The sequence below is a fragment of the Carcharodon carcharias genome, chromosome 22 (genome assembly GCF_017639515.1).
Source record: "Carcharodon carcharias isolate sCarCar2 chromosome 22, sCarCar2.pri, whole genome shotgun sequence".
NCBI classification, from domain to species: domain Eukaryota; kingdom Metazoa; phylum Chordata; class Chondrichthyes; order Lamniformes; family Lamnidae; genus Carcharodon; species Carcharodon carcharias.
The window spans coordinates 12,315,526-12,338,232 of NC_054488.1; the positions used below are offsets into that span (position 1 = coordinate 12,315,526).

Consider the following 22,707-nt stretch of genomic DNA (forward strand, 5'->3'; position numbering starts at 1 on the left):
CTGAAAGTGGTGACCTCATGCTCGTTCATGGGTCTGCGCAATATACAGTAAGCAATGGCCTGATCAGGGTAACTATTATCCTGCGGGATAGCTTTAATATACCCCATTTGGGTCCAGCTGGGCAGTTTCAGACAGGAAATACAAAGTCAGCATGGTTGACAGGTTTGAATTCCATTTGGGCAGGGGAGGCTCAGGGGCAGGTAGGTCTGAACCACAACCATGGTGATCTAGTCCAATCCTTGACACTGGCACGGAGAGATGGAGGCGATGTGAAGCACTTATGCTTTTCCCCCCAAAGATCTCCATACGTCCCTGCAGCTGTTGGGCTTCCAGGGGCCTGAGAAGCATTATTCACAGTTTACCAATCACTTAATTACTGGTATTTTAGTTTTAATATTGCACGGATAGTTTTAATCATATTTTTATAACAAGAAAATTAATGTATAAATTCCCCTGACTGAAATGAAGCATTATATCAGCAATCGGCTTAATGGAGACATGATCAATAATGAGCACCAGACTTTTGCTCGGAGGTAATATGTTGTTAGTGCTGAAATCGTCTTACTACAAACATTTGGATCAAAGTCTTTTAATTATATTAAAATTATACTGTTTGAGATGACTTGATTATTAATTAATAATTAGGTAAGGTATATTGATTTCCTCTTCCTGGTGTTCCACTACATTAAGACGGCATCAGTGTTAGCCATGTCAGCTGATGTATATGAAACATAGAAAATAGAAGCAGGAGTAGGCCATTCAGCCCGTCAAGCCTGCTCCAGCTCTCTCCCCTTGATATCTTTACTGTCTAGAAATCTATCAATTTCCTTATATTCAGTGACTTGGCCTCCACAGCCTTCTGTGGGGAGAGAATTCCACAGGTTAACCACCCTCTGAGTGAAGAAGTTTTTCCTCATCTCAGTCCTAAATGGCTACTCTGTATTCTGAGACTATGACCCCTTGTTCTAGACCACACCCCCCCAGCCAAGGTGAACATCATCCCTGCATCCAAACTGTCCACCCAGTCAGAATTTTATGCATTGCAATGAGATACCCCCTCACTCTTCTAAACTCCAGTGAACACAGGCTTCGTCAGCCCAATCTCTCCTATAACGACAATCCTGCTATCCCAGGAATCAGTCTGGTGAACCTTCACTGCACTCCCTCTATGGCAAGTATATCCTCTCTTAGGCAAGGAGACCAAAACTGCACACAATACTCCAGGTGTGGTCTCGCTACAGCTACAGTAAGATATCCTTCCTCCAGTACTCAAATCCTCCTGCAATGAAGGCCAATATAGCATTTACCTTCCTGACTACTTGTTGCACCTGCATGTTTGTTTTCAGTGATTGGTGTACAAGGACACCCAGATCCCTTTGTACATCAACATTTCCCAGTCTATCACCATTAAATTGAACAACATCCCTTCAGAAAAGTTCAGTGAAAAAGGGGTGCTGTATTAGATTCCAGAACGAGGGGGTTTGAGATTTTTTCATTATCATGTAAATAATTATCTGTGATTAAAACAGGTTTAGAAGTAACATCCTATAAATTCAAGAGTGATCCTCAAGAGTTAAAATTCCCACTTCCTTTTTATTACAGAAGCTGAATAGTGGCAAGAAATGATGATGGCAGGGCAGTGTGCACACAATGGAGAACCATCACCTCCTCTTCATACATGCTTTGATTGTCCCCTTAACAAATGTACATGCTTTAGGGATGATTTCATAGGGCATTGATAGAAATAAATGTTCATTAATTCTGCTCCCCCTCACATTCTTTGGTTCCATAATATATTGATTTCAATTGGAAGTAGAAGCAATTTTCCAAAATTCCCTAGATTTGGGGAAGGTTCCATTAGATTTTAAAATAGCAAATGTAACTCCTCTATTCAAAAAGGGAGACAGAAAGCAGGAAGCTACAGGCCAGTTAGCTTAACATTGGTCATATGGAAAATGTTAGAAGCTAAAATTAAAGGTGTTATAGCAAGACAGGTGGAAAAATTCAAGGTAATCAGACAGTCAAAATAATTATTGAAAGGGAAATCATGTTTAACCAATTTATTGGAGTTCTTTGAAGTAACATATGCTGTGGATAAAGGGGAACCAGTGGATGTACTGTACTTAGATTTCCAGAAGGCATTTGAGAAGGTCCCATATCAAAGGTTATTGAGGAAAATAAAAGTTCATGGTGTAGGGGGTAATATATTGGCATGGATAGAAGATTGGCATCTAACAGGAAACAGAGAATAGGCATAAATGGATCACTTTCTGGTTAGCAAGATGTAATGAATGGTCTGCCACAGTGATCAGTGCTGGGGCCTCAGCTTTTTACAATTTATATAAAATGACTTGGATGAAGGGACCAAAGTTATGAATGCTAAATTTGCTGATGACACAAAGGTAGGAAAGTAAGCTGTGAAGAGGAGGCTACAAATGGATTATAGATAAAGTGAGTGAGCAAAGGTCTGGCAAAAGAGTACAATGTAGGAAAATGTGAAATTGCCAATTTTGGCAGGAAGAATAAAAAAAGCAACATATTATCTAAATGGTGAGAGATTGTAGAGCTGAGATGCAAAGGGATCTGGGTGTCCTAATGAATGAATCACAAAATATTAGGCTGAAGGGACAGCAAGTAATTAGGAAAGCTAATAGAATGTTCTTGTTTATTGCAAGGGAAATTGAATACAAAAGTGGGGAGGCTATGCTTCAGTTTATACAGAGCACTAGTGAGTACCGTGTTCAGTATTGGTCTCCTTATTTAAGGAAGGATGTAAATACGTTGGAAGCAGTTCAGAGAAGGTTTACTGGACAAATAGCTGGAATGGCAGGTTGTCTTATGAGGAAAGGCTGCACAGGCTAGGCTTGTATCCACTGGAGTTTAGAAGAGTAAGAGGTGATTGATGAAACATAAGATCCTGAGCGGTCTTGACAGGGTGGATATGGGGAGGATATTTGTTTTTGTGGGAGAATTGTGAACTAGGCGTCACTGTTTAAAAATAAGGGGTCGCCCATTTAAGACAGAGATGAGAAATTTTTTCTCTGAGGGTCATGAGTCTTTGGAATTCTCTTCCTCAAAAGGCAATGGAAGCAGAGTCTTTAAATTTTTTTTTAAGGAACAGGTAGGCAGATTTTTGATTAGCAAAGGGGTGAAAGGTTATCGGGAGCGAAAGGTTATCAGGAGTAGGTGGGAGTGTGGAGTTGAGGTTACAATCAGATCAGCCATGATCTTATTGAATGGCGGAGGAGGTTCAAGGGGCCGAATGGCCTACTTCTGCTCCTAGTTTGTATTCGTAAAAAGATTTTGATTTGAGGCTTTTTTTAACAAAAGAAATCCCAACAGCAATACTGATCACAATTTTGAAACAGCAACACAAAAAGACAGTTTTTAAAAAATTAGGCAAAGATAAAATCAGAATTAAGTCTTAAGCATGATAATGAGTTTGGCAAGAATCTCGAGCTTCTATCCATATTTCACCAATATTGCTCCAGCAATGCTGCCGTGGAAATGATTTCTTTAAAAATAACTGGTAACACCGAAATATAACATTCTCATACAGCACCACAAATCTGCAAGAAGTTGGTTTATTATTCTAAAGATTCAACTCTGGTTTCAAAATAAATTATATATCTGGTACAAGCACTAATGAGGAAAGTGAATGTTTATGCTCATCTTCATGAAGACTGCTTGTGAACCATTCTACAGATGTCAAAAATAACTTTTGCTCACCCCTGCAATAAATACCACACATGGAGATCGATGCACACTATCCCCAGTTTTGGAATAAGACATGGGAATTTCTCAATTCTCTCCACTCAAGACACGAGGAGTTCCTAATCGCAACTGGAATTGTTTCTAAAGCTGCACTCAACATGGTTTGAGGAATTTTCCAAGGGAAGGAAGCATCAGGTGCCAAATGAATTCAGTCTTGTTTTGCACCCTGTAGATAACACTTCAAAGCAACAATGGCAGAGTGGAGACGAAAATGGAAGGAGCCAGGGAAAGGAACACTTATGCGCAACTTACTTCACAAGTGGAATCAAAAATGGGATTAAGTAACATAAAAAAGGGTGCTTTTTAATAAAAAAAACTTCAAAACCTGACTTCAGGCATATGGTTCCCAACCTAAAATTCAACATAACACTATGGATTATTTGTCCTCCTCAACTGGAGTGAGAAAAATGTGGGATGTTTGCGCCATTTCTTTATTGGAGTGGCCTGGAAAGGCCAATCTCCAAAAAGGGGGGGGTCAGGTATCTAAGTATCTGGGCCCCCGATTCATAAATAAAATTACTGTGCCATATAAAAACCAAAATATAACCTGAATTATTTCGAGCCACAGTCATTTTTACCCTGATGGCAAAACACTATACACAACAGTCTCATTTATACCCCAAATTAAAATCAGCTCAATCTCTTGTCCCGTACTGTATGTTTGCTTTCCTGTATGTTTGCTTTCCTGTATGTTTGCTTTCCTGTACACTAGCTCTCCAGGGTAATGAACCAGGTCTTCCAAATAATTAATTATTTTCCAGTGGTATCTCAAGTTAGTTTTATTTTTTTGTGGTCCAGGTCTTGGTCAGGTTCTTCAACCTCGCGTTTCTTTTTGGTGACTGCCTCGGCTGCGCTCGTGGTGACGGATGGTCCCTGGGCCACAGGCCCGTTTGTGCTCAAAGAACTTTGGGCTTCTTTCAACTGCCGAAGCTCTCGCTTCTCGCGTCGTTCCTCCATCTCTTCAATCTCGTCCGCAAAAAGGGCTTTGAGGGGCGGGATGAGTTTTGGCACGACCCCAAAATCGTCAAACCGAACCTGCGCAGAAATGATTTTTGGATTACAGTTGAGTTGGCATGACGAGTACGGCACTGAGGTCTCATTATTAAAAAGGGAGTTGGTGTCATCATGTTGAAGAGTCAGGCAAGCTAGAATCTTGGCCCATCAGCAATGCTGACTCCACATAAAGCTGTCAGGAGATTTCCATTGCCACAGAGATCTAATTACAGCATAAATTTTAATTGAATCATTGAAATAAACTTTTAAAAAAGGAATTTGCAGTGCCATATATAATGGCCACACATAAAGATAGCCAATGTCATCTCCTGGATTGGTTTGAATAACTTGAGGGTTATAACAGCACAGGAGGTCGTCATTCAGCCCATCCAAACCATGCTGGGTCTCCGTAAAGCAATCTAGTCAGTCCCATGACAGAATCAGAAAGGAATTATCCAAATTTTCCCCCTTATTGGTCCTACAAGGTTTTTCCCCTCCCTGGATTATTACACGGCTACAGGAATCTGTGACGCACCTGATCTTGGGAGTGGAGGGGCAGGCTTGATGGGACACCTAGGCCAAGATTTTCTGGCCCTATCGCGGGCGAGACCCGCCCAGGGTGAGGCGGTGCCCCAGCCAAAGTCCACTGACTTGCAGCGGGACCAGAAAATCCCAGCGGTGGGTGTGCAAAATCCCGCTGCTAGTCTTTACCTGCCCGTCATTTTCATAGACTGATGTTAATGCCTTGCAGGATATGTAACCATGATGAATCTACCCCAATACACTCATAAAGAAGAGAGTTCTTACCCTCATATGATCAAAAGCTATTCCCACTTTCTCATTGAAGTCAGCACTGAAGAGGGGAATCTTGGCATATCTCTGGCTGAAGTGATTTAACATTATAAATTTGGCATTCATCTTCATACCGACATCAATGGCTTGGGAGGTGGTGCTGAAGCATAAAGAGAGCAAACAAAGGGTTAAAACAGGAAGCTGGCAGACCTTCAGCAACAAATCCTGGGGTAAGTATTTTGGAACATGTAGTGCGAGGTCCTGGCGAAGGTAGTGAAAGGAGTTAAAGATGCCATTTCAGCATGGATCAGAGGGAGAAATCATTTGTCCTACAAATCATCGATATTCATGTGTGCAGACAGAGTTAAACTACCAGAATCAAAAAGGCTACAAATTGAATATTCAGCATCAATTTTATAAGCTAGCCCCCAATAACAAAGTATTATTGAAAAAGTCTGTACAGGGAAAGTTTAATTACAAGTGAACTTAATTAAAAGCAGCATGTTCACTAGCTTTCTTCCACTTGGGTAAACACAAGGAAATCAGAACAAATCAAAGAAGCTGGAAGCTTCAGAGCCATGGATCGAGAGTTGGTGATGAGAGATCTATGAGAAAGCTGAAGGCAGTAGAGCATGTAAGGTGATCTTCCTTCTCATTAAAAACCCAATGCGTTTGGGGCAACTCCTCAGGCAGGATCATTCGGCAGTGATTGGGGGTGTGGGGTGGGGCAAGAGAGGAGGGGCGAGTGAAGAAGTGGGCCAGTAGTCAATTGAGCTAATTAAAGACTTATTAAGGCCTTCTGTCAGAGGCCCCGGAGGCTATACCAGCTACCTAGAAATGGACTCCCAGGAGCAGGCCAGGGGGTGGGGGTTAGGGCTCCAGGCAGACCTAGAAGCCCTTCTGCCAGCCTTGCTTCAGGCTGTCCCGAGGGGTCTGTCCTCCTGGTGCTTCTGAAGACATGTTTAAATTTGAAAGTTTAAAAAGTTGGGGAGAGGCCACCTCAAAGATCCAGATGCCCTCTCTCTTACCTGAACTTTCAAGCTGGAGGGCCTCCTATTGGCCTTAAATTGGATGTCCAGATCATCCTTTGGCACTAATTAGCTAATTCAGGAAAAATTGTTGCCCAGCAGGGGGGCTGTTCTCCATATAGTGAGGGGTTGTGACCCCCGTTTTCCCTGATTTAGGGATCCCGACCCAAAGGACAAAATCCTGCCCCTCAATTAGAACGGAGGAAGCCCTGTCCCCACAAAACGAAGAAGTCATGTTTGATCAGCCCTGCAGGCACTTCTGCTCCTTCTGCATGGATAATATAGTCTATGACTTATTTTTCTGTAGCATTCACCAGGAGCAAAAAAAACTCAATGACACCAATCAAGTGTAAAAACTTCCAAGAGGCAATATTTTTCCAGCCATACGTCCAGTTTCTCTTCAGATTATTTTCATTTCTTTTTATCTGAACTTACCACTTTTTCCCACATCTGAGGTTATTCTGGACCCAGCACTCTTTCTTTTCAGACTTACACTATTGCAATATCTGAACTGTCCCTTCCTTCATCCATGATTCATAACTTCAGGTCTCTTGAGGAATTCTGATTTTAGTGGGAGGTTCCCAATGCTGCTCGACTAACCTTGGAGTGAAGCCATATTTTTCTTTGTGGTTCCAGGACAGAATGACCTTCCCTCTTTCTCAAATGACATGGAATTTAGCCATTGACTAGTTTTCCCACAGACATTCCTTCCATTAGTGAAGCCAACAGCCCCCAGGAACGCACAGGAGTGCCAACAGCTTTGACCTCCTTAAAGGGTTGCATTGGAAGCAGTTCGGAGAAGGTTCACCAGGGTTCCTTGGGTGAGGGGTTTGTCTTATAAGGAAAGGTTGAGCAGGATGAGCCTATACTCACTGGAGTTTAGAAGAATGAGAGATGATCTAAGATTCTGAGGGGGCTTGACAGGGTAGATGCTGAGACTATGTTCCTTCTCGTGAGGGCATCTAGAACTAGGGGGAGCAATTTAAAAATTAAGGGGCTCACCCAGTTAAGATGGGGATGAGGAGGAGTTTATTTTCTCCGAGGGTTGTTGGTCTTTGGAATTCTCTTCCACAGAGAGCAGTCAAGGCTGAGTCACCAAATATATTCAAGGCTGTGTTAGGTAAGATTTTCGATCACAAGTGGGTCCAGGGTTATGGAGGGGGCGGGATGTAAGGAAGGCTAGAAAAGCGCACTAAGGCCACAATCAGATCAGTCATGTTCTTATAGATTGGCCGAGCAGGTTCGATAGGCTGAATGGCCTACTCGTGAGGCTGAATGGCCTACTCGTGCTCCTCTTTCTAGTGCTCTTATTCAGAGCACTAAAGCATTTCTATTCAGAGCAGCAGCTTTGGAATCCTTCAAAACGGACCTCTTTTGATTGCCAAGGCTCATGTCATGGAACCGCTGCAAAGTGCTACCTCACAATGCAAACATCCCACCTAACGCCAATCTGCCTGATCTTGTTGGTATTAAGGTATACGTGTTACTAAGATTCCGACAGTTTGGCCAATACTGGAACCCATCCGTCCATTTGGAATGTCCAGTGGCTGGGTTTAGTACTGAGGTATAGCTCCAATTCCATCAAGAACTATTGTACCCACATCTTTTTACCAACACTCTGTTGAACCCGCAAAGACGTAGAGATTAAGGCACATTGTTGAAACTGAAAAGAGGGGAGATTTATTGTAATTATTGCGCTATACAGGATAATGGGGGTCCTTATGTCAACAAGAACAAAAATTAGAAACTGGTGTTTTATTCACCAGGACTAAGATACCTAACCTTAAAAAGTGTTATTTTCGGGAAGTTTATGGACTTTCTACTGGGAAATGAGAAGAGATAAGTAAAACTTCAATTAAACGAACAAAATGCTTGCTACTCTGCCCGAGCAATTTAACCTATTTATGTAGACAGACTGGAAACACCATCTTAAAACATTTATGATGAGAGGATTAAGAAACATTTAGCTGCTGTAAGGTTCTAGTGTGCAAGGGGCAGCATTAAGGCTCCAGCAATGTACAACCTCGTGTTTTCATGTTTGTGCACAGCCCGTGGCTTCTCGAACTGGCACCACGGGCTGAAATTTCCCCACCAACACGGTGGCGGGCTTAGAGACGGGGGATGCTGGGAGCAGCCGCATTGAGACAGCTTCTCGAAGCTGGGTGTCAGGGCCATACTGATGTGACGTTATTGTGACTCTTAAAACTATATATTTTTTTAAAAAGCTACACTTTAAAAGACTAAAAGTCAACATGGCTTCCAAGGACTACCAGACATTTCCTGTGGATTGAATAATCTTGTCTCCAGGAAGAACAAAGAAGACACTCGAAACATCAACTCTTTTCTTCTCCACCGATGCTGCCAGACCTGCTGAGTTTTTCCAGGTAATTCTGTTTTTGTTTTGGGTTTCCAGCATCCACAGTTTTTTTGTTTTTATCAAAGACACTCCTCCTGATATTGACTCAATGTTTGGCAAAGCAGAAAGGTAAACAAAACCCCTTGACACCTTCATTGTAAAAACGCGATTTCACTCTTCCTCAAACACAAAAGAGCTGAATCTTCCGGTTGGAGTGCGGGGGTGGGCCCCACACGCTGATGCGTAAAACGACGGGCGATGACATCAGCCGCGCGTCCCGACATCATCGCGATATTTCATTTGGCGGGCGCGCGCCAGAGTCGGCTGCGCGCTCGCCGAAATGTCAACGGCCTATTAAGGATGTAAATAAAGTATTTAAGAACATTGCCTGTCCAATCTTAAGGCAAAAACCCCAAGCGGCCTTCGCGTTTTTCAGGAAACCTCATCCACGGGCGGTTCCCTGAAGCTTTTATAAAACAATTAAATAAATTTTCCCACCTTTACAAACATGTCTCAACTCATGAGGGGACATGTTTGAATACATTTTTAAATCGATTACTTAATTTTTTCCATTTCCATTCAATCTCCCTGAGGTAGAAAATAAAGTTAGAATGAGAGTAAACCAACAAGAAATATAAAAACTGATTGTAGAGCTTCTACACGAATATAAAAAGGAAAAGGGTAGCTAAAACGGGCATTGGTCCCTTAGAGGAGACAACTGGGGAATTAACAATGGGAAACAAGAAAATGGCAGCGGCTTAAAACAAGTATTTTGTATCTGTGTTCGTAGTAGAGGCCACAAAAAGCATCCCAAGCATAGTAGAAAATCAAGAGGCAAAAGGTAGGGAGGAATTTGAAAAAAAAAATCAATCACTGGAGAAAAAGTGCCAGGTAAATTAATGGGGCTAAAAACTGACAAGTCCCCTGGACCCGATGGCCTGCACGCTAAGGTCTTAAAAGAATTGGCTGCAGAGAGAGCGGATGCATATACCAGGATTTTCCGCTCACATTTGCGGCAGGAGTCATAGCGGGCAGGAGTGGAAAATATTGGGAGGCCGCAAAAATCGGTCATCATAAAACCAGTCTGCGATCATGCGCACCACCTGTCAATGGCGTTTCTCTCAGCCGCACATCAGGAAGCTAATTCCAATACATTAGAATCTGATTAAAGGTCTTGTTCGCCAGAATTATTCCCACACGCTGGATCACGAGCTATCACGCCGACGTGTTTCACAATGGTACGTAAGCAACGTGCATCTGGTAAGCTGCACTTCACTCGAGACTTTGAGGTTTGTTTGCCTACCTTGCTTCGAGCAGCGCTTACAGTTATCAGTGCCAGGCTTCACCGGCAGCACCACATTATCTTCAGGGAGGCTCACGTGCAGGTCTCTACCCACCAGACCAGCCGTAAGGCAGGGGTGGTTTTTCAATGGCTGCAGGGATAGGGCTTGCTTGGGGAAGAGGAAGCAGGCAAAGGAAGATGCTGCAGAGTGAGGGCTGTACTGGGGAAGGAGAGTATCCCAGGGTGTGTTTGGGGGGCACGTGTTGATCTGTGCAAGTGGCCTCAAGATGGTGAGGGCTGAGAAGGCAGTTTCCAGAGGAGATGAGGCCAGATGGAGATGTGAGGGTGGATGAGAGAGAGTGAGGGGTGATATCCTTCAAGCTGGCAGTGAGGGAGATGCCAGTGAATGTGTGATGGGCTTGTGAGTTTAGTGACGAGATGGTTGCCTTACCCTGGTGGCATGGATGAGATCATTTATCCTCTTTCTGCACTGGATGACCAACCTCGCAGACCACCACTGCCACCGCCTCCCGAGCCGGAGTGCGGAGATTGCTGGACCTCCTGTGGCCGGAGTCGGGGTGAGGGGACATCATTGCGGGCCTCCAAAAAACTGACAGGTGACTGAACTCTTCTTGGCTTTCGGGGCCATGTCTTCACTGGAGTCCTGGGCTACAAGCATTGAGGACTGTGTGCACGGCTTCCGGATACGGCATCTGGAGTGAGGAACGGGTGATTCAGAGGCCACCCACCAATGATACGGTGCGTTTCCTGTAGCTGCATAATTAATAAGGCAGGAAGCAGACAAAATGGCGCAAAAATCCGCGAGCACACTTAGTGCAATTCAGGGAGAATTAAGGACATAGTTTCTGGAAAGGTCCAACAGATTGGAAATCCGCAAACGTAACATCCATATTCAAGAATGGAAGGGAACAGAAAGCAAGAAACTATAGGCCAGTTAGCTCAACATCTGTCATTGAGAAAATGCTCGAATTATTAAGCAAGTAGTAGCAAACCATAGACAATCAAGCAGACTCAACATGGTTTTGCAAAAGGAAAATCATGTTTGGCAAATTTAGTCGAGTTCTTTCAGGATGTAACAAGTTGGTTGGATAAAGTGAAACCAGTGTATGTAGTGTACTTGGACTTCCAAAAGGCAACTGATACATAAGAACATAAGACCATAAGACATAGGAGCAGAAATTAGGCCATTAGTGCCACATAAAAGGTTATTACACAAGATAGCAGCTCATCATGTTGGGGTAATAAATTAGCATGAATAGAGGATTAACTAACTAACAGGAAACATAGTCGGGATAAATGGATCATTTTGACTCCATTGTGACTAGTGAGGTGCCACAGGAATCGGTGCTGGGGCTTCAATAATTTACAATCAATATTAATTACTCAGATGAAGAAACAGAGTGCACTGCAGCCACATTTGTTGACGGTACAAAGATAGAAAGAAAAGCACATTGTGAGTAGGATATAAAGAGTATGCAAAAGGGTATAGATAGGTTAAGTGACTAGGCAAAAATTTGGCAGATGGAGTGTGATGTGAGAAAATGTGAGGTTGTCCACTTTTGTAGGAAGAATAGAAAAGCACTATTTAAATAGAGAGGGACTACAGAATACTACAGTACAGAGGGGTCTGGATATCCTTGTAAATGGGTCACAAGACATTAGTATACAGGTGCAACAGATAATTAGCAAACCAAGTTTACATACAAGGATATCCAGAACCCTCTGTACTGTAGTATTCTGTAGTCCCTCTCTATTTAAATAGTCAATAGCCATTATTGCAAGAGGGGTGGATTTTGACATTAGGACACTGTACAGGGCATTGCTGAGACCACAACTGGAATACTGTGCACAGTTTTGGTCTCCTTATCCAAGCAAGGATATACCTGCATTGGGAAGGTTCAGCAGGATGGCAGCATACTCGTTGGAGTTTGGAAGAATGAGAGGTGATCTTATTGAAAGATACAAGACCCTGAGAGGATGTAATAGGGTAGATACTGCAAGCATCTTGCCTCTTGTGGGGGAACCTGGAAGTGGGATGGAGTAGGGGTTGCTCGTAGGGACAGGTTCAAAATAAGAAGTCACCTATTTAAAACAGAGATGAGGAGGAATTTCTTCCCCTAGAGGACCTTTAATCTTGGGTATTCTCTACCCCTGAGTGTAATGGAGGCTGGGTCATTGAATATGTTCAAGGCTGATGAAGCCAGGTTTTGGATCTAAAATGGAGACAAGGATTTTGGGGGACAAGTAGGAAAGTGGAGTTGAGAGCACAAGTCAGATCGGCCATGATCTTATTGAATGGTGGAGCAGGTTTGAAGGAAAACAGCCCTACTCCTGCTCCTATTTCATAAATAAAGAGGGGATCGCATTTAAGAAAGGCTGGAATCGCAGTCGAGTCCGATCCAGTATAAGATTCATTGGTTCTGTACATAGTGTATACTGGATAAATTGGCGTGGAAGGGCTGTGAGTTGGCATCTGGGCCAAGGGGTAAGTAGGGGGGGGGACAAGTTGGCATTGAGGTGGCATAGGGACTATAAGGGGCCAGGGGTAAAATTAAGGGGAGGGGTGTGGGGAAATGAGTTGGCAAGGGGCTATAAAGGGGCCATGGAGGTGAATGGGAGGCATGAGTTGGCATGGAGAGCATGGGTAAGAGTGTTTGAACATACCTATCAAAAACTTTCCGAATCCAGACTATAGTTCACAACAAATCATAGAGATCCATGGGAAAGCTGGCCCATCTCCACAAAAATTGCTGGGGCTCCGGGAGATGCCTATCCCCACAAAGGAGCCAACTAAGTCGGGAATGCAGAGTGCGGGCTTGCTACCAGCAACAATTAGGGGCACTGGGAATGGGGGCCAGAACCCTGGAATCGGGTCCCACCCGCCCTTTTAAAATGGCTCCAGGGTCATTCCAACTCTGCGAAAATCCGAGCCTAAATCTCAGTATTTCCAGGCACTCTTCTGGATCAATAACCGGGAAAGGGGAAAGGTATAACAGAATTGTTACGGCGCAGAAGACGGCCACTCGGCCCATTGCGTCTGCACCAGCCCTCCAAATGAGCATTATTCTTTGCTTAAAAAGAAAGTTATAGTTCCTGCAGGACAGGACAGGTAGGTTTAGCAGTTTTGTGTAACATTTCCAGTGGATTCGCAAAGTAAACATGTGCAGCCGCTCTCAGATTCCGCCCTTACCTGTGAGTTTTCTCAACAGCCTCTTCCTCCAGCCCATCTTCCAGCGTGGCCTCATGAATCAGTAGGTTCGCATTCTGCCCTGGTCAGCAAAACAGACACTATTCAAACAAAGAGCAGCAGCATTGGTCTTCAAATCTGCAGACTTCTCCAATCTCCATGAAAATGGCACTTATCAGGAAAGGTTGAGCAGGTCGAACCGATACTCGAAGCAGTTTAGAAGAATGAGGGGTGACTTAATTGAAGCATAAAAGATTCTGAGGGGGCTTGACAAGGTAGATGCTGAAAGGATGTTTCCCCTCATTGGGGAATCTAGAATTAGGAGCACAGGTAAAAAAAAAAAGAGGTCTCCCATTTAAGATGGAGATGAGGAGGAACTCCTTCTCTCAGAAGGCTGTTACTCTCTGGAATTCTCTTCCACAGAGCGGTGGAAGATTGGTCATTGAATGTATTCAAGGCTGAGTTCGATTGATTTTTGATTGACAAGGGAGGGTCAGGGGGTTTGGCAAGAAAGTGCCATTAAGGCCACAATCAGATCAGCCATGATCTTACTGAGCAGCAAAGCAGACTCAATGGGCTGAATGGCCTACTCCTGCCCCTATTTCTGATGATCTTATATTCTTTTGACACTGGTCCATGGGGATGGTAATCAATATTTGACGGTGTTTTGCCAAGATTCCCAGAATTGGAAATGTTTCATCAAACATGGTTATGAGTTCCCAAGCACCATCTAGAACAACTGTCTTCAATTTGAACTACATGGAATGTCCCACTTACAGGAATCTCACGAGAAATTGGGATAGTGGAAAATACAAAAAGCTATATCAACAGTATTTTGTAAGAGCACATGAAACCAATTAGGGGTTTAGTGGCGAGGTCCATGCGTTCAAGTGATCATCTTCAAAAAGCTTACATACTTGAAAAGAATTGCATTAATTAGACATAGATTCAAGTAGGGCTGGCTAGCATTCCTCACAGAGTGAATCAGTATTGGCACAAACACCAAGGGACCATAAGGTATCACTTGAATCAGCTCAAGAAGTGAGTGTTCCAGTAAGTGCCTGCAGATATAAGCTGAGTTTCAGAAATAAACCAGAAATAAGGCCTAGAAAACACTAACAGAAGGCACCGTGCTACACAGAAAGGAATTTGAAATCAACCTTTATCTGTCATGAGTGCTGAAAAAGCCATCTTGCACAGCAGGCGGTTAAAAGTTGCCACAAAATTGTGATAATAACACAAGGGACCTCATCATCCCCGATACTTTTAGATGCTTCAGTCCGTTCCGAGAAGGTGAACTGACCAACCCAAAAGGTGGCAAAATCCCCAGTGAAATAAAAATTAATAACGACCTGTTTTGTGCCCCAAGGTTGTCAGCCAGCTAATACAAGATGACTGCTGACTGACATGTCCACTAAAGGGAACATTTAACAGAAAAGCTGTATCTGGTTGTACTATAAGGATAGATAATGCCCTGATGGGGAGGTCTTGTGGCGCAGCGGGTAGTGTCTCTGTTCCAGGACCTGATCCTGGAACGAACGTTTATGATGTGGCCAATGCAGGCTGATAATCAATCTAATCTTTACAAACGTGAAGCAGGAATAGGCCACTCAGCCCTTCAAGCCTGCTACGTCATTCAATAAGATCATGGTTGATCTGACTGTAACCTCCCGCCTACCCCCCGATAACCTTTCACCCCCTTGTTAATCAAGAATCTATCTAGCTCTGCCTTAAAAATATTCAAAGACTCTGCCTCCACTGCCTTTTGAGGAAGGGAATTCCAATGCTCATGACCCTCTAAGAAAAAAAATTTCTCATCTGTTTTAAGTGAGCGAACCTTTATTTTAAAATTGTGACCCTCTAGTTCTAGGTTCTCCCACAAGGGAAAACATCCCCTCCATATCCACTCTGTCAAGTCCCCTCAGGAGGATCTTAAAGATTTCAATCAAGTCAACTCTTCTAAACTCCACTGGATACAAGTCTAACCTGTCCAACCTCACCACATAAGAAAACCTACCTATTCCTGGTATTAGCCAAGTAAGCTTTCTCTGAACTGCTTCTAACGCATTTACAGCTTTCCTTAAATAAGGAGACCAATACCATACACTGCAGTCCAGATGTGGTCTCACCAGTGCCCTGTACAACTGAAGCATAACCTCCCTACTTTTGTATTCAATTCCCCTCACAATGAACAATATCATTCTATTAACTTTCCTAATTATTTGCTGGACCCAGTTACTAGCCTTTTGTGATTCATGCACTAGGACACCCGGATCCCTCCGAATGTTTCCTTTACCGCTTCTTAGGGAAATAAAAAAAAAAATCCTTCCAAGATGCACATGGCAGCAAATAAGAACGGGAGACACTCCTGGTCAACCTTGACTGACAAGATGGCTTGTCAGCGCATCAGTGGCTGACAGAAACCCTTCATGAAATAGCACAAGGAGGGCTACACCCTACACTCAATGAACACAGCCAACAAAGGAGAGGGGGAAGGACCTGATGCTGCCGTTGACCACAAGAAGGGAGGTCACAACTGTGTAGATGAGCCTCAAAACCAATTAAGGGGCTTCCTTCTTCATTCACCACACCCCAGCCTATCATTAGATTTAATCCCTTAAATATCTGGCACTGGACTGGGCGAGTTGTAATTCAATATAAAGGAATACAACGTCAAAGCAAAAATGGAACACCGGTTTCAAAAAATTGTCAGGCATCAGAAAAAAATAAATAAATACATAACACATCCCCTTTTACCAGAGCTTCAAGTGTTAGGTTATGAGGATTGAATAAACCAGGTTTGTAATCCCTGGAATACAGAAGGTAAAAGGGGTGTTCAATTGAGCTTTTTAGGATTTTAAAAGCAATTGATAGAGGAGAGATGGAGATAAGCTTCTTCCACTGGTGGGCGAGTCTCAGACAAGGGAGCATAACCTTAAAATCGGAGGCAGGCCATTCAGGAGAGAAGTCAGGAAACACTTCATTCACAGGGTAGCTGAAGTGTGGGACCCTCTCCTACAAAAAGGAGATGCTAGCTCAAATAATAACTTTAAATCTGGGATCAATAGATTTTTGCTGGATGGGTATAGAAGGATATCGGGCCAAGGCTGGTGAATGGAGTTAAGATTCAAAATCGCATTGATAAACAAAACGAACTCGAGGGGCTGAATGGCCTGTACTTGTACCAATGCTCCTCTGTGTCCTGAAATATTGGAGGAATTAGGCCCATGTTTTACTTCATCTTAACATCAGCTCTTCAGAAACGATATTATTAAACTGACCTGTTTGCACCAGAGCTGGGCACGGCATGGTATCCCCTGAGTAAACTATTTTCCAGCCTGACTTGTGTTGAAGCGCACAGCCAAAGGCGTTCCTGCAGTGACGCACGACACACGTCTGGAACTGTCAGCAGCACGTGCCACATGTGGAGAGAAGGAAAGCGGAAAACAATGAGATAAGCTGTCCCTCTCCAGCCATCTCCATTTAGTCATAACCTGTCTTTTTAATTTACAGATATTGGAGAAAGCAGCAAATTACAAAGCGGTTAACCTAACACCAGTAGTAGGGAAAATGCTAGTGTCGATGATAAAGGACGTGATCACAGGACACTTAGAAAATATCAAAGGGATCAGACAAAGTCAACATGGGTTTATGAAAGGAAATCATGTTTTTTCTTATTCATTCACGAGGTGTGGGCTTCACTGGCTGGGCCAGCATTTATTGCCCATCCCTAGTTGTCCTTGAAAAGGTGGTGGTGAGCTGCCTTCTTGAACCACTACGGTCCATGTGCTTTAGCTACACCCACAGTGCTATTAGGAAGGGGGTTCCAGGATTTTGACCCAGTGACAGTGAAGGAACGGCAATATATTTCCAAGTCAGGATGGTAAGTGACTTGGAGGGGAACTTCCAGGTGGTGGTGTTCCCATCTATCTACTGCCCTTGTCCTTCTACGTGCTAGTGGTCGTGGGTTTGGAAGGTACTAAGGAGCCTTGGTGAATTTCTGCACTGCAAGTTGTAGATGGTACACACTGCTACTACTGTGTGTCGGTAGTGGAAGGAGTGAATGTTGGTGGATGTGGTGCCAATGAAGCAGGCTGCTTTGTCCTGGACGGTGTTCAGCTTCCTCAATGTTTCAAGAGCTTCACTCAGTCAGGCAAGTGGGGAGTATTCCATCACATTCCTAACTTGTGCCTTGTAGATGGTGGACAGGCTTTGGGGAGTCAGGAGGTGAGTTACTCATCGCACGATTCCTAGCCTCTGATCTGCTCTTGTAGGCACAGTATTTATATGGATAGCTCAGTTCAGTTTCTGGTCAATGGTAACCCCCCCCCCCAAGGATGTTGATAGTGGGGGATTCAGTGATGGTAATGCCATTGAACATCAAGGGGCGATGGTTGGATTCTCTCTTGTTTGAGATGGTCATTGCCTAACACTTGTGGTGCAAATGCTACTTGCCACTTGTCAGCCCAAGCCTGGATATTGTCCAGGTCTTGCCGCATTTGGACATGGACTGCTTCAGTATCTGAGGAGTCACGACAAACCCACTGGAGTTTTTTTGAGGACATAACAAGCAGGATAAGGGAGAACCAGTGGATGTGGTGTATTTGGATTTTCAGAAAGCTTTTGATAAAGTCCCACACAAGATGTTAGTGTTTAAAATTTAAACATGGGATTGGAGTAATATATTTGCATGGATTGAGAATAGATTATCAGATGAGAAACGGGGGAGGAATAGATGGGTCTTTTTCGGAGTGGCAGATGGTGACTAGTAGGGTACCACAAGGGTCAGTATTGGACCCTAGCTATTCACAATATATATCAATGATTTGGATGAGAGAACCAAATGTAATATTTCCAAGTTTGCTGACAACACAAAACTTGGTGGAAATATGAGCCATGAGGAAGGTGTTAAGAGGCTTCAAGGCGATTTAGACAGGTTGAGTGAGTGGGCAAGTACATGGCAGATGCAGTATAACATGGCTAAGTGTTAAGTTATCCACTTCAGTAGGAAAAGCAGAATGGCAGAGTATTATTTAAATGGTGATAGATTGAGAAATATTGATGTACAAAGGTGTCCTTGACTCGAAACATTAACTCTGTCTTTCTCTTCACAGATGCTGTCAGACCTGCTGAGTTTTTCCATGAATTTTTGTTTCTGTTGGGCCAGCTAAGCCTGTATTCACTGGAGTTTAGAAGAATGGGGGGGGGGGGGGGCGGGATCTCATTGAAACATATAAAATTCTGACAGGGATGGACACACTGGATGCAGGGATGATGTTTCCCATGGCTGTGGGGTCTAGAACAAGGGGTCACAGTCTCAGGATATGGGGTAGGTCATTTAGGACTGAGATGAGGAGAAACTTCTTCACTCAGAGGGTGGTGAATCTGTGGAATTCTCTACTAGAGGGCTGTGGAGGCCAAGTCACTGAATATATTTAAGAAGGAAATAGTCAGATTTCTAGACTCTAAAGGCATCAAGGGGCATGGGGAGAGAGTGGGAGTACGTCGTTGAGATAGAGGATCAGCCATGATCATATTGAATGGCGGAACTGGCTCCAAGGGCTGAATGACCTGATCCTGCTCTTATTTTCTACTTTTCTATGACTCATCCACAAAGTGTATTTTAGTGTATTAGATTTACTTTGGGTAACATTTTTCTAAATTGTGTTCTTCCATCACCTCGGACTTCCTTACGATAGTCATCAGCCAACTGAGTGAGAAGTGACCTTATCCCAAACTTCAGCCTCTGTCTGTTCTGTGTCCGGTACTAGATGATGCTTAGGAGCAGCAGATATTCCCATTCCTATACAGTAAAATCCCCTGCTCTAACTAGGCATGGAAATGAAAATCTCTCCAAAAAAAAAAGGAAATAAGTAAGCCTCATTCCAAACCTATTTTTCTCCTCTTCAGGTCTTGATATTAAAGTGCGCTTTGGAAAAGGGGGGAGGAGACATTTTCCCCAGCTATGGTGCGCAATTGGTCTTCAGCTGTAGCAAAGTGGCAGCCTGCTGTACCCCAGCCATATTCTCTCTCCAAATGAAGTATTTAAGAGAAAATTGGGTGAGGTGGAAAACGTGCGGTGTTATGCTATTGCTCACTTTACTCCACTGCCCAAAACCAATTTCATCCCCAGTGATGCCTCTGGCTTTAACCCAGGCTAGAGCAGCAACGCAACATGTGAGTTGGGATGGCCCGCCAACCCCCTTCGCCCCACTCCGGGGCAAGCCCACTGCGCCCGCCCGCCTTCTTCCTGCTCTAACGTGCTGTGCCATTCAGTAATAAAAAACACCATAGCTAAGAGAATTCAATCCAACATATAAAATCAGACTAAAAGGCACCGTTACCTTTTCCAGTTCAAGTTCCTTTAGCAAAGATAGAATAAAGTCTTGAGCATTGAACTTGGTAACTTCCGCACCTTCCACAAGCTGTCGAGCAGGAATAATGCTGAAACACAAGGAAGGTATTTGAGTGGCGCGCATGGCCAGCAATAGAAGGTCAGCCATTAAGGCTTTCCCCTCAGCTAAGAGGTAGGCCATTCAGCCTCCTTGAACCTGTGCGGCCATTCAACTAGACGCACAGCTGGTTTGTAACCTCCAATTTTCTGCCTCTTCTCGATATCCCGAGATAGCCTCCCCTACCAGCAACCTCTGCCTCAAATTTCATGATTCAGCATCCCCAGCCTTTTGGAGGGTCAAGTTCCAAATTTCTGTTGCCCTCTTCTTCAGTGTTCAGTGGGGGGGGGGTTCGTAAATGTGCTGGAAGTGAGTCAGATTCGTTTTGTGGGTCCAATCAGAACATTCCTGCTACAAATAAAATCTAAAAGCTCCCGAACGATTGCCTCTAAACTCAGCTGCTCACAATCTGGTACAAACGGGTAGGCTTTCACGGCAAAAATAAAAATAAAATTACCTGGAAAAACTCAGCAGGTCTGGCAGCATCTGTGGAGAGGAACACAGTTAACGTTTTGAGTCCGTATGACTCTTCAACAGAAGTCATATGGACTCGAAACGTTAACTGTGTGCTTCTCCACAAATGCAGCCAGACCTGCTGAGCTTTTCCAGGTATTTTTATTTTTGTTTTGGATTTCCAGCATCCGCAGTTTTTTTTGCTTTTATCTTAAGCCTTCACGGCACCCATTTGTACCTGAAAACTGCAATCAGGTTCCTACAACTGAGTGGGGTTCCAACATTCAGCCATCCTACTGTTTCAAGTGGATAATCCCGCTCACCCATTCAAAAGCCTGTCTGAGAATTGCATCAGGAGGGCATTGGGCATCAATGGGGCAATAAAACGCCCCCACTCCCCCCACCACCCATCCCCAATTTTCAACTGATCGCCAATATTCTCTCTAAACTGTGTCATAACCCAAAAGTTCCCATGCAGGCTCCGCACATGTTGGCTCCTTTGAAAATCTGAAGGGCCCTCACACGTAAACCAAAAAAAAATGATGATTTGTTGCTAACCACCCATTTTTCAGGTGAGAAACAGCAGCTGGCAATTGAAAATCTTTCCATTGTTATAACAATGAGATTGTGGCAATGCTGGGATTGATGGCCTAGTGGTAATGTCACTAGACGAGTAATCCAGAGGCCCAGGCTAATGCTCTGGGGGGCACTGGTTCAAATCCCATCACAGCAGCTGGTGGAATTTAAATTCAATTAATCAATTTTTATAAATCTGAAATGAGAACTTGACTCAAGTAACAGCGACCATGAAACTATCAATTTGTTGTATAAAGCTATCCGGTTCACTAATGTCCCTTAAGGAAGGTAATTTGCCATTGTGGTCTGGCCTACATTTGACTCCAGCAATGTAGTTAAGTCTTAATGGCCCTCAAAAGGGCAATTAGGGATGGCAAATGCCAGCACCAGCACTGACAGCAACACACACATCCCATGCCAGAATAAATTAAAGAAGCATAACGATTGTGCAACTCCCACCCACCTATAGCCAGCCTGAATTCCCATCAAGGTCAAAGGTTCTTGGTAGCTTCTGAGTGAAGATGTCATTCCCATCTAGTTATCGCTACAATAGTTGCAGTAAAGTACACCCTGAAAACCTGACTGTTGTTAAAGGCATTCAGTGAGGAGGATATAAATGGTTAAGATCAAAATTGCCATGTATCCCGGTGTAAGATCTACCTGACTGAAAATGGATATTTGCAGGCATTATAGCACTGTGCGTAACGTGAATGACGTGATTGTTCAAGAACCATAAGACTTAGGAGTGCAAGGTGTGAGAATAATATAAGAACTGATGGTTAATAGAAATGTCACGACCAGAAAAAGAACACATCTCATCTATAATTGGGAGCTCAAAGAATAAGTGGTGTCTAACTTCGTTCGTGTCAAGCCTCCAAGTGTGTATGTATTCTACAATTATCCAATGTCAGTGATGAATTTTATGGATAATGCTAATATACACACATCTTTAATTGGACCGTATTGTATGGAAATAAGATATTTAACTAGATAGCTCTTATGCTTAAGATGAAACAAAAGGAATTTTACCACAAGCTGAAACTATGAATTCTCGGAACTGAAGTCCAGATATCCAGCAGCTATTATTAGTCAATGATATCTGACTGGGATACAGAATCAGAGCGTGGTTACAGCACAGAAGGAGGCCATTCGGCCCTGTGTCTCTGTGCTGTCTCTCTGCAACAGCAGCACACCTAGTACCACTCCCCTGCCCTTTTCCCCACAGCCCTGCAAATTTTTTTGCTTCACACAATCGTTTAGTTCTCTTTTGAAGGCCATAATTGAATTTGCCTCCACCGCGCTCTCAGGCATCCCAGATCCTAACCAGTCGCTGTGTAAAACAGTTTTTTTCCCACATGCCGCTTTTGATTGTTTTGCCACTCACCTTAAATCTGTGCCCTCTGGTTCTCAACACTGCCAGCAGCAGGAACAGATTCCCCTGATCTAGTCTGTCCAGAGCCCTGGCGATTTTTGAGCACCTTTATCAAAGTTTCTCTCAATGTTCTATTCTCCAAGAGCAACCCCAGCTTCTCAAATCCATCCATGTAACTGAAGTCCCTCAGCCCCACAGCCATTCCTGTAAATCTCACTTACACGTAATGTATAAATCCCTAGCGTCGTCCGACTTTATCAGAATAATCCGGAAAAAGAGTGCAGCATTGGTAAAACAATCGTACTTTGTTCTCCAGAGGTAATCTATTTAACAGTTAATTAAGTCTTGAGGGACAACTTATTGTGAGCTTGATTATCCGTATCAAGGCTCAATTATCTGTAACCTCAGACTCAATTAGAGT

General features: G+C 43.6%; 1 protein-coding gene across 2 annotated transcripts in view; it reads right to left on the reverse strand.

Moving 5' to 3' along the window:
- Positions 1-3,570: 3,570 nt before the first annotated feature.
- The window catches only part of elac2 (elaC ribonuclease Z 2), a 61,016-nt gene continuing 41,879 nt past the window's right edge, over positions 3,571-22,707 (reverse strand). For both annotated transcript variants that reach the window (XM_041216936.1, XM_041216937.1), the window contains exons 20-24: positions 19,778-19,877; positions 16,715-16,835; positions 13,437-13,515; positions 5,575-5,719; positions 3,571-4,809 (exon numbers count right to left, since the gene is read on the reverse strand). In XM_041216936.1, the coding sequence (XP_041072870.1) occupies positions 4,543-4,809; positions 5,575-5,719; positions 13,437-13,515; positions 16,715-16,835; positions 19,778-19,877 (712 nt within the window). In that variant the 3' untranslated portion in view covers positions 3,571-4,542. The remainder of the gene's footprint in view (positions 4,810-5,574; positions 5,720-13,436; positions 13,516-16,714; positions 16,836-19,777; positions 19,878-22,707) is intronic.